Below are 12,698 nucleotides of genomic sequence, written 5' to 3'. Positions count from 1 at the left end.
ACAAGGTCTCACGGTGTAGCCCCCAGGGACCTCAAACTCACAATCCTCCTGCCTCTTCCTCCTAAGTACTGGTATTACAAGTAAACATCATCAGGCCCAGCTACAAAGTTTTAAAATAGGGAAGTTTCAGCTTTCATTCAATATGAAACAAAATCAAGAAGCAGCAGGCTTTCTTTGTAAAAGAAGAAGGACTCAGAGAGAGGAAAGGAAGTAATCCTAAAGAGATTTATTTTTCTTTTGGCAGAAGTGAGTACTGGGAAGTGAACCCAGGACTTCACATTAAGCTACATATCCAGCACTTTTTAAATTTTAGGACAGGTTCTCACTACATTGCCCAGGATCAATTTAAACTTGGAGTGCTGCGACTGCAGTCATGCACCACCATGTGTGGCTTAAAGAGATTATTTTTAATAGGATATTTTAGGCAGAAGATTAGGTATTCATGGCAAACTATGGTTGATAATTTGAGCATACTAATGTCTCTAATAGATTCTTATTCAAATCTCAAACTCATTCTCTCTGGTTAAATCAGTAGATAAACCTAGAAGAGCGGGTTAAACTGTAAAACCTTGGTTTCATTAATAAAGATTCAGTGGCATAATTCAGTTGTCTTTTTTTTTTCTTCTCCTACAGAACAGCAGGAATAACCCTCCTATTTCAAATGCAGTTTACCAAATGGATCAGCTACACCACTTTTTCACATCAGTTATAAATAATTGCCTCCCTCTAAAGAACTACTTCTGCAAATAAAAACGTCTTTGTGTCTGATTAAACGTCTTCATCATCTGAGAACTTTTCTTGTGCGAATTTGTAGCTGGAAAATCTGTCATTAGAGGCTCCCTTTGTAAAAATGAGCTCTTTTCAATGGCTTTAGGAGGGGAGACCTATGGTTAATTATTTGAGGATGGAAAAGAGCAATTTGTTCGAAAGGCAATATACTTGAAAAAATATCTGGACCCAAGTATTTTACCATAATGTATCTTTCACAATCAAATGCAGCAGGATCAGTATTTCTAAAAATGCTCAAAAATATGAAGAGAGGATAACAGAAGTAGCACACGCTCCTCAGAGCTTCCAGGAGCACCTCTAGAAGCCCCTTGCCCCACGGTTCTGTAAAGACAGGCATCCCCCCCAAACTGCAAAAAGCAGCTGAGCCTGTGAATGTAATCTCCGTGGCTACCACCTAAGGCACCCCCTGCAGAGAACAAATGAGCAAGGATGTCACATCAACATGCACAGACATCTAGTGAGTCCTTGTTCCCTCTGAGGACCCTTAAAAGAGTTTAACTACTGACTCCCATATTTAATCCCAGAGACACCACTAACTGCAGAGAAAGCAGGGGAGACATGCTTTCGCTGTGGAACAAATTAGAAATTAACACAAACAAGATGTTTACTGTTTTCAAAGTGTCTTCACTTATCTCGCTCACTCAGATACTAGTTTTTGAATCCTGGGTCTATAAGAGAAGCAATATGCTTTATAACAACATCCTTAACATAAACATATAACCTCACTGATAAAGTGAGAACAAAAAAAAACAGGGCTATCGTGTGCATCCTCTGAGATGCTTGATAGAATACTGACAAGCAACTGAAAAAAAGAAAGCAAAATTTCATAAGACACAGCTGTGAAAATGTTGCTAGCTTTATTCATCCTTTAAAAAATTTGTAAGAAATAAACTTGTGAACTGCATTTAACATTAATATCCAAAGAATTCCAAGCATGCAGGGTTATATGGACTGCCATTCTCCCCACTGGATTTTTAAACAATGTTGAAACACAGCTATTTGAACTACTTCAGTCCCATCATTTAACACTGTTCAAAATGTCAAGAGCCATATTGCACCCCGGTGGCCTCTCTTCCGCAAATAACACATCCTTTGAAGTTAAAATACTCCTAAATGATGCCAAGGGAGAATTCCTAGTACAGTCAAATTTACCTACTTTCAAAGAAGTCAATAACCTCTGGTATCGCCACTAGGAAAAAACACTTCTGAATCTTTCACAGTTTCAAATCTCAATCATTTTTTTTACCTCATGGTAAGCTTCTTCTAAGTCGTTTCCTAATTAAATAAACCTACACTCATTCATATACTTATGGTGATGGCATTTTTTTAGCTTAATGTTTCTGAGGAATAATTATAAATTTGTTATAATAAATTCCATAGAGATGAAGGTTAATCACCAAAAACAAAGAGATGTGACAGAAACATTTTATTTGGCATAGCACCTTGCACAGAGCAGCCATTCCAAGGGCACTAATGTGTGTTTCATTTGACAAATCATGTAATTTAGACAATCACCTTGACTATAACTACACGCTGGGCCACGCTTTATAACCTGTCTCTCTCTCTGATATCACAAAATGCCCCAGAAAAGAGATCAAGAAACAAAAGCCTGCATTGAATTATCATAAGCAAATAACATTTCCTCACCAGACACAAAGGTACTAGATATCGGTGTTCTGTCCTCATGCAGTGTGCCCTATGCATAACCTTCAAAGAAGTAAGTACACATACAATTCCATTTAATTTCACAATAAAATGGAATCTAAATCCAGAGTTAGAATTTTCAGTTCTTGTCTCTTTTGCATATTAATTTTCTAAACATGAACAAATCAAAATCTGTTTCCATCTCAGCTTTAAGATAATAACTGCTTCGTGTTCAGATTAAATGCATTTATGAAACGCCTTCAAGTAAAATGAACTACTCTAAAATCACGACAGTAACGTAACATCAAATCCTGAAAACAATCATTTGGTGCTCCAGCCCTCCTCAAAATTGTCCTACGTATCTAGATTCACTTAACTGCTTCCCATTTATCTGTAAAGGAAAATGATCGCAGTTGTAAATTCAAAAAGGTAATCCTAAAAAATGTCCCCAAGACTGAAATGAACATTTATACCTTTTATTCTAGGGACTTCGAATACCAGAGAAAGTGACAAAAGTGATGGAAAAGCTAAACTGTCAGCGGGAAGAAAAAGAGAGTTAACAGTGATGGATGTAAATGTGATAGTGCTGCATCTTGTTAGAAGTAACTGCCTAGAAAATACAGTCCAAAATCTCTGAGGCAGCAGTCTTCAATATCTATGACCAGTGGAGACAAATCTAGTTAACAAATAGTTCAGTCATTGCATACATCCAAGGAAAACAGGTTTTTGAACAATTAGAAAGGAGACCTTTAGGAAAGGTGTTTCAAAGTTTTCAAACTTCTATATATAATATAGTGCCAATGAGTACCAGTGCAAAAATAAAGATATATATCTTAATCACAGTGCAATGTTCTGGAAGAGAAGTTAACAGAGTCCCAGTGAAATTTTAAAATATGAGTATCAATTAAAATAAATATGAATATGCCATAAAAAGTAAAAAAAGAGGTAAATTTGAGTGAAATTCTATGGACCAATGGGCAATCTATTAGCAATTTCATGGGCCTAGTGTAAGACTCTCACATCAAAAACTTTATCTGCAAAAGAACAGGTAGGAGGCAAATGTTTGTAGGGTTGCTGCTCATCACAAAGGTGGGTAGCTGCTGTAGTTGTGTGCATACTACATATATAAGCAGCCCATGTCTAGCAATCTCCATAGTTCACACTGGATGTAGAAATTAATCCCTCCAAAGGACGTATGAATCAAACCTTCAAAGAAACCATCCAACACAACACATAGTTACACTTGTACTTATCCAAAATATTACACTTTTTCATTCCATGAAAAGCAGAAGGCAAGCAGTCCTGATGACATGTCACTCTATTTTTTCTAACTAAATTCTTAAATGAGGACAGCTATTCATAGAGGGGAGGTCTTTATATCCAATAACTCAGTGGTTCTTTGCCTCAAGACTGCCATACATGTCACTTTTGTGAAGCCATTAAAATAGGTACACAAAATTGATACAACACTCGGCTCTCAAGAGAAAAACCAAAAACTTTAAAAGATGAATGCTAGTATGTTAAAAAGTACTTGGGGCAAGAATAATAAATTTATAAGGATGTAGGTTTGTCAGGCAGAGATTTTTTAGAGTGCCTTTAGGATAAACTTTGTCTTTTCCTAATATTATGAAGGTGCCTGCCTTAGAGATAATGCACCCTTAGCTTATGAAAAACAGCTCCACTGTCTCGGGTATTTTTTAAAAAGTGCTTTTAAATGTGCTAAGCAGCACCAAAGAGATCAGGAAGACAAAACTATGCTTCTACTCATGCTGGAATCCAAAAGGTTGTAGCTGTTTCAGAATCATAGCAGTGGAGAATCCAGGGTTACCACAGGGGCACAACAGCACTGAGAAACCAGGGCTCATGACCACAGTGCACAGAATCACCAATGTAAATGTGTGTGCGCGCGCGCCCGCGTGCCCGCGTGCATGAAAACAACAAGAGACAGATGGCTGGCAAGTGATTTTCCCTTTAGCATTTCTACATGTCTGTCCAGTCTTGTATTTGGGTCATCTGCTACGATAAACACCAAGTGACAAAGTCAATGGAGGCAAAGCAAAGCCATCTATACTGACTTCACTTTGTAATTTTAATTTTCCAGGAAGAGAAACACTTGGTCAAAAGAGCAAAATAAACCATTTGCAAAGAGAGATGTTAAAACAACTCACACTTAGGGGAATAAAGCACATCTAAAATAGTTCCTAGGTTGTTCCCTACTCCATTACTTCACTCTATTGTAAACTGGAAAGGAAAATAAATGGTAAAACAACACTCCTGCACACTTTGCCTTCTTCTCATGACCTGATAAGATAAACTTTGATATAAGGCAAATGCTTCCATTTAACTTCTTAGCAAGTCTTTCTAAATACGCATTTACTAAATACCAGTCATGCCACCAGTGATTAAATATACTGGAATTCTAAGATACCAACTCCAAGGCAGTAGGATTGGAGAGAAGCTTTTAGACAGAAATTAGCAGAATGATTGATCATCTCACAAGGGATTCTTATCATACCAGGTCCAAAACCTAAACTAACAATCACATTAAAAGACCAACTAGAAGGAGTTCAGTATTTTTAAGGGGAAAAAAAGGTAGATTCTGAAACAATTATTGATATTCCTTCCTTAAAATAATGTCAGTTAAAATCACTATGGAGAAAATCTTAACTAGTGTTTCTATGAAAATGAAGATTTACATTCACATTTAAATGAAAAACTAATCCAGTCATGTACTATGAAGAGTTTTAGGTATTTTATTTTCTTTTAGTGGAAACTGAACCCAGGAACTTTATACTAAGTTACTCACTACTCCTATGTACTCTTTTTATTCTTCTGAGACAGAGTCTTGTTAAATTGCCCAGGCTGGGCTGGAACCTGCGATCTTCCTGCCTCAGCCTCCCAGGGTGCTAAGATCTCAGTCACGCACCAGGTACTTTTCCACTAGAGTGGCAATTTTTGCTGTGAAATTGTTTCTCCAAGCTTCACACAATTAGTGTGCAACAGAATAGCTAAGGGACCTGTAAGTAATGCTAGTGATGAAGGCTAGGTTTACTAAACCCAACATGGACAACAAGGAAAAAATATCTTCAAGTGTCTTCTACCACAAATACATTTTCTTTTCTTCATGAATTATTCTACCCACATGAGAATTAAAAATGTGCAGAAATGACTTAACCTTATTTATCTGTCTGTGTGTCATAAAAGGGCATGCCATTAATCAATTAGATAATATGAGCAAAATGAAATCAGACTTCAAAACATTTGTGATTTACCTTTGTTTTCTTTGAAGTAAACTGACTCTTCTCAGTGTAATCGCTATGAAAAACTTACAGCAGTATTATTTTTAAAAAGAGAAGGGAAAACGCTGCCATGTCTTCCTCCACAAACATAAGAGAGCAGTAAAGTTTGGGTCAGCAAGTGTTTTCCACTGACCTAAACACCAAATTTCTCTAGAAAATAAGAGCAACTCCTTCAAGGAGTCACATACAACGTGACATAAAACTGGGCAAAGGTTGCGTATTTTAAATCCCAGTGTCCCTTAACCACCACTGAAGATTCAATACAGTCCTGACAGTACACTGAAGGCAAGGGAGGAGAGAATGCAGTGTGTTATATCATCTGAGGCTGTGAATTCTACTTTTCTACTGTTTGTTTCAACACATCTCACCCATCTTAAGTTGAGCAAAGAAACACTTGTAAAATATTAAATTTTACCACAGGGAAATTGATTTTGCTTTAAGAAAGCTTCACGTTACCACTTAATTTCAACCAAGCTGCATCAAACATTGAAAGTAATTACATACAGTTTATAAAGTCAACTTGATCACTGTACTTAAAAGAAATGATAACTTGGAGAAGTACCACAGCAATCACGTGCAAGCTGAAGCAAGATGAGGCCCTCCTGAAGTCAATGCCAGATTCTTCAGGCTCAAAGGCAGAATCTTGATTCAGTTAGGCAAGTCAGGCCCCAGAGCCACCTCTCTCCTTGAGCACCACTCTCTTGCAGCACTGGCCTGTCCTTTCGGAACTAAATTTCTCGAAAGTTCCAGGGGGGGCAGCAGAACCCACAGATGCAATTTAAACAACATTTTAAATGTGAATCTTTGCTGTCTGAAATGGAGTTGCGGAAATACACAATTATGATCCTGCAGTTTCCCACTTGGCTCCCTGATTCTCTTCCCCATTCACACACCAGTGAGTTACAGTACTTGGACAGAAAATATGTAAGTCACAATACACAGCGCACCTTGGTAACGAATCACTTTAACATGCTGTGCGAGAGAACAAAGGAGAACTCCATTAGCACGTGTCATAATTCCTAAGATATATAAAAATGAAGTTTGCTGCTCTGACGATCTCACATATTTAAGAGTATGTGTTTAGGCAGGCAGCTCAGCTAAGAAATCAGAGTAATATACACTTTTTAAATTGTAGCAAAGTATGGTTCCTACTTTAACCTTCAATATTGTACCAGCAATACGGTCTGCAGATCATATGCGATCAAGCGTACAATATGGGAAATCATCCCACCCCACTCAGGTTTGTAGCTTGAAAACAGAAGTCAGGAATTTTAACACTCGATGTGACCCACAGCATGTGAAGAACTTGTAACAGTTGAGAATCATCGCTGCGCAACTCAGTTATCAGCACACTCCACCATTCTCCCAAAGTTACCATAGCCTAACATTTCTGACCCAGGACTCAAGAGCGCCGAATAAGCATTAGACCTACAGAAAAGTGTAGTTTAATGTTAAACCTTAATTTTCAAACACTTTCTGCTCACATGACCACTCTTAGGAACTGGACAGTAATTAAGAATAGGAATAGGAATGCTTGATTTATCACAGTCTTCTACAATAGTGACAACACTACAATTTTTAAAATTAGTTTTACATTCCTGGTTTAAATGCTTACTTCTCAAACTGCCCCCAACAGAGCCGGCCACTGCACCACCTTTCCCCACCCCGCTCCTTCTCAGCTCATTTTGGTGAAAAGCCACCCATCTTCGGAAACAAAGGCTTTTTCCACCAATGTCCTAGAAATAGCAGATGCACCATCACACAGAATCAGAAGAGAAGCAGCCCGGCTCACCTCACTCTTACATTTCTCAGAGCGTGCAGGGTAACTGCTAAAATCAGTTCACTGTTGAAAAGTTGAGCAGAAGTTTATGCCTCCCAGTGCCTTCCTATCAACCCAGCTATGACAGACACTACATGCAATGCATTAAGAAGGGTTTGTGGGCTATTTTTGCACCTATTATCAGGTGATTTCATAACAGACATGTGGGTGTGGAGCAAGATTTGCTGATTTAAGGCTTACATCCGTGAGCACACTTTTAGCAGAAGAGTAGGCACACACCAGAGAATACAGGACATGGCTAATTAGCACCAGGAGAAGAGTCTGCCTTCGCCTGCCCTCACTATCAACCACTTTGCTGAAGTTCACTCTCCGCCTCGCCCTAACCCTGGGGACCCATTCACTTTCCATAGCCCAGAGAGGCTGTTGAAAAGCTGTCAAAGTAAATCTGTGCTCACTTTTTGGATGGTTTAATTTCAATGGAGCATGAAACACCCCAGGACGGTTAATAAGTTTAGCCAGGCGTGCTGTTCTCCCTAATATATTTTAATTATGCATCTGTTTTAATTGTAATCAGATTAAGTCACCGGAAAGGCACAAATTGGGATTTTCCCTAATGGCTATTGGAGCTTTTCATCAGTTTCTAAACACTAACAACGTTTAAAAAATAGGTAGAGACACCAGCACAACTGTGACATTTTCCAGGAATCAATGCAGTTTCTTTGACAACAGAGTTCGTGTCTCATTAGCCACCCAAACTAACCCAAATGCACAGGACAACTTCGGTCTCTAGGGGCGTCTTCTTCCCCAATTAGCACAAGAGGATCTGTAATGTCTAATGCAAAACTTCCAAACAGAAATAAAAGCCGGAGCTTTATAAAGTGCAGCCCCATCGATTGGCGAGGGAGGCTGCTGGGGGCGGGGATGGGCGGCGGAGACACACTCAGCGGCGCTACCTTGGCTCACAGTGAAGTACCTTACGCGTCTAAAGGGAAAGTTGAAGCAAAGAACGACCTCTCTTTTCACTTTTTTGACAACTGTCAAAACTTGCGCTTGAACTTGGGGAAATAAAAGTGTCTTATCAATAAAAGGAAACGGTACAGGGAAGATCTCTTACGGGGCAGGGAGCGGCTTCCTTCCAACCCAGACGTAAAATCGTTTAATGTGCTTTTGTAGCACCAAGGAATACCTTAGACTGTTTTTCTTTCTTTCTTTAAAGGAAAATACGTTCATTAAACAGTTCCCCTCAAATTGCCAGGATTTCCGCTAAGAAACTTAAGCGTCTGCCAACAGGCGAGGAGCAAGAGGCAGAACCTGCTGCAAACTCGGAGCGGAGCGGAAACTCCCGGGCCCGCCCCGCGCGCTCCGTCCCGGGCGTCCGCCCTAGGTGTGGTGTCCGCGCGTCTCTAACCCGCCGGGTGCTGAACCAGCCCTCCGAGGTGCACTCCGAGCCTCAAAGCGGGAAGCTCGCCGCGGGGTCCCCAGGCGCAGCCGCCGCCCCCTTACCTGTCATCGTAGCAGAAATCCGCGCTCAGGGTGTTGAGATACAAGGCGAGCCCCAGAGCGCTGCTCACCAACTCTGCAATCATCTCTCCACCGCCTTCCCTCCGGCTCGGCTCCCAGCGCGAGGGCAGCAGCGGCAACAAAAAACAGAAGCATCAATCCCCACCTTCCGCCGCCTTCTCCTCCCAGCTTCACTTTTCCCTCGCTTCCCCACCCTCCCGCCTCGCCCTCCCTCGGGTCCTTCCCATCCGCCGCTCCTCTCCTCCGCCTCCTCCTGCGCCCGTCTCCGAGCTCCCGCGTCCTCTAGGCTGGGACTCAAGCCGCGCTCCCCATGCCGGGCGCCCGCGAGTGGCGAGCGGGATCGGGCTCCGCGCCCCCGGCGGTGCACAGCGCTGGTCCTCCGCGCGGCTGGGCCCCCACCCTACCCCATGGCAGTGAGGGGCGCCCTCGGGGAGGAGTGGGACTCGGAGGAGGTGCAGGAGTGCGGCATGGGGACCGAGGGACCGGACCGCGCCGGGCGCTGGGACCAGCTGGAGGAAGGGAGAGACCGAGGGCGGGTGGGAGGGACAAGGCGAACCGCCTCCCTCCGCCGCCTCCCGGGCGCACGGCTCCGGGCTCAGACCGACTCCAGCTGCCTGGGCGGCTGCAGCACATTCACTCTTTATTAGCTCCCTGCCCGCCCCAGCCCATTCTCCGGTGGAGTGAGAAGCGGCGGCGGGGGACTCCAGGCGCTCCCGCGTGGGGTTCTCGACGCGGCCCCCCGCGCCTGCGTGGCCAAGCCTCCATCGCGGCTGGGCCCCGCCCCTTCCCCCGCCCAGCGCGCCCGAGGGCCCGCCCCCCGGAGCGGGAGGCTCCGCCCGCCGCCTCCGCCTTCCTCCGCTTTCTTTCACCTTCGATTTCTGCCTGCAAAGCCCCGGGGACGCGGACGCGCGCGTCTGGACGCCAGCCCGCGAGCAGCCCGCGCGGCCTGGGAGGGGCGCTGTCCGCGCGCGGAGGCGGGAGGAGGCGGCGGGCCGGGCTGCGTCTCAAAGCCCGCGCTGTGAGAGCCCTGCGCTGCGGGCGGAGGCGGGTCAGCCGGAGAGACCGCTGGGACCCGGAGCGAACGAGCGGCTTTGGCGGATGCTGCAGGCCGGGTTGCCGCGGACGTACCCGCGGTTTCTCACGCGCGCCCGCGCTGCGGGAGCCGGAGTGGAGAGAAAGGCCCAATGGAGAGCTTGGGCCGCCTCTCCGGAGGGAGATGTCAGCCTCTAACCTACCCGGCCATCGACCCAGGGTCCGTGGAAAAACGTGAGAGGAGAGAAATGTTCCCTCAGTAAGGTTAAAAGGAAAGGATCCCCCCAGGAAAGAAAAACACACACGCGCACACACACGCGCGCACACATGCACACACCCCGCGAGGATGGCGGCTGGGGCGCCTCTCCCGGGCTCAGGACTGGCACGCTGAACTGAGTGAGACACGCCTCGACTGCGACCCGCCGCCGCGCTCTCCTTAAGGCGAGTCAATGAGAGCTAATGCCCCTTCCTTTCCGCCCGGATGCAGGACTGGATGGAAGGCATCCAACACGATGAAATATGGGATAGAAGAATGGCCCGGCTAGGACGAGCTCTGGGTACTAAAGTTGCAGGACCAAAGAGGGCCGAGGGCTGTGTGCCACACCTCCTCCTGGCTGGTCCCCTCGGGCTGAGCTAGTGACGCTTCGACCACGATGAACACGACTGCAGCGCCCCCTGCTGCATGGTGACCACAGGGCCTGGGAAAGCGAGTGTTTTCCGTGCTGATGGACTCGATCCCTACCCAAGAACAGCCCCTGACCCACAAGCTCTCCGGAGGAAGTGCAGCGAGCAGTTGAGCCTCCCGGAGCCCTGGCAGTGAACTGAAAATTTTAGGAGCCTGCAAAACAAAGCTGCCTCTTTTCCTGACTTTACAAGGGAATCTGTGAAGTCTGAACAGACGCAGAGGAAGTGATATTTATTATCCAGAAAAGGTAAATTTTGTGCCCAAGGAAAAACGCAAACATAAGTAGAAAGGAATTACGTTATTAAAGGCAGTGGTTGATTCTTCTCATTGTTTAGAAGTTTTTAAAGTCATATTATTTGGTCCAGGAAGTCAAAGTCCAGTAGAAGTGTTCACCGTTATTAATATAGTCTCCAACTTCTTTTACCTGTGAACTAAAACGAGGCACCTATCTCCGAAATGTATCCCACTCTATACTCCTCCAATCCTAGTTCTCTCCACTCTCTTCTCATACATGGACTAACGCAGTGCCCTTCCAAGTGGTCGCCCTCTACTCTGTAATCTCTTCTTTTTCCTAGTCTTAACTTCAGACACGAGACAGAAGATTTTGAAAACTGGAAACTCTCCACTTAAAACGTCTGCAGACTGTCTGCTGCCCACTAAATAAAGGACCAGTTCCTACCGTGGCTCCTTCGGTCCTGACTACCTCTCCCTTCAGTCTGTGCGCAAGGCGTACATCCTTTTCGTCACGAACCATCCACTGTTCCTGCTGCATGGAGTGCTTTTTCCCCAGAATTTCTCTGGCTCCTTTTCTCAGTAGGTCTTAGCTTAAAGGCCATCGCCTCAAGAAGTCTGCCCTAGCTCACACTCTATGAAGCGCGCGCGCACACACACACACACACACACACACACACACACATCAATCTTTATTCCACCACCCTGCATCATTTTCTTCATGGTCTACATTAGCAGCTAAAATTACTGCTTGAATGGAAGCTTCCCGAGGGTGGGACGCTTATCAATCTTATTTTCCACCTAATACCTACAACCTATATCATCTGGACATGTAGAAAAATACTTTCTTAAAAAAAGTTGACAATAAATGAGCAAACAATGTAATTAGGAGAAGCTGTGTAACTGAAAGTCTGCAAATGTCCAGCATGAGAGAAAAACATGATCGTCAACTATAAAGATGGTGAAGAATTGACAAAGGGAAGAGAGAGGAAGTAGGTTAAGAATTCTTAAGCATGCATCGACTCAGGAACGCCAGGGTGCGGAAGCCACACATGAGCAACTCTCTTGAATAATTAAGAAGATTCAGAGGCATAAAAATACTAAAGAGCTTTTGGGTTCAATGTGCTAAAAGCTTGTAAGCATTTTCCAGAGCCGTCTCTAAGCCCCAGTAGTTTTAAATATTTATTTCTTCCTTCTTCCACCTTCCTTCCTCCCCTCGGCCCTCTCCAACTCCTCTGAATAAGAAATGTAGAGGAATACTGCAAGATATGGTACATCCTACCATCCCTGGGAAATGAAAGGCTGGAAATCTAGCTGTACTTGAGAAATTCAGCTGCTTTTAACAAATTTTCTGTTATAATTTAACATGGGCCTCAATATCCTTCAAGTGCATTAAGACACAACCTCTTTTACATTGCTCTCCAAGGGCTGAGAAGCAGCCAGTTTCTGCATTTTCTACCTTCCTTGGACAACTCTGGAGGGAAAATTGGATTAAAGATGTCATCACTATCCTTGGAGATCATTTAAAATCTGGGAACATAGTTTCTTAGTTTATTAAGGTGTACTTAATATGAGATTGCTGTTTTGGTTCTGAATTTATATGTGTCCTATTTAAAGCTACTGCTGCTTTCCACAGATGAAGGAAATTAGGCTGGTTGGCTTGAGTTTTCTACCATAGACATAAGACTGGCCAAAAAAGTGCTAAGCCCTTATTTTC

General features: G+C 44.0%; 1 protein-coding gene across 1 annotated transcript in view; it reads right to left on the bottom strand.

Moving 5' to 3' along the window:
* Nucleotides 1-9,214, bottom strand: part of Tmtc2 (transmembrane and tetratricopeptide repeat containing 2) — a 388,104-nt gene extending 378,890 nt beyond the window's left edge. Inside the window, exon 1 of the mRNA XM_005374399.2 lies at nt 9,016-9,214. Coding sequence (XP_005374456.1) covers nt 9,016-9,098 — 83 coding nt within the window. The 5' untranslated portion in view covers nt 9,099-9,214. The remainder of the gene's footprint in view (nt 1-9,015) is intronic.
* Nucleotides 9,215-12,698: the final 3,484 nt, after the last annotated feature.

Source organism: Chinchilla lanigera, unplaced genomic scaffold (genome assembly GCF_000276665.1).
Source record: "Chinchilla lanigera isolate Chin_1 unplaced genomic scaffold, ChiLan1.0 scaffold00004, whole genome shotgun sequence".
Classification (NCBI taxonomy): Eukaryota; Metazoa; Chordata; class Mammalia; order Rodentia; family Chinchillidae; genus Chinchilla; species Chinchilla lanigera.
Note: the sequence above shows the minus strand (reverse complement) of the source record. Positions and strands in the feature narration are given on the sequence as shown.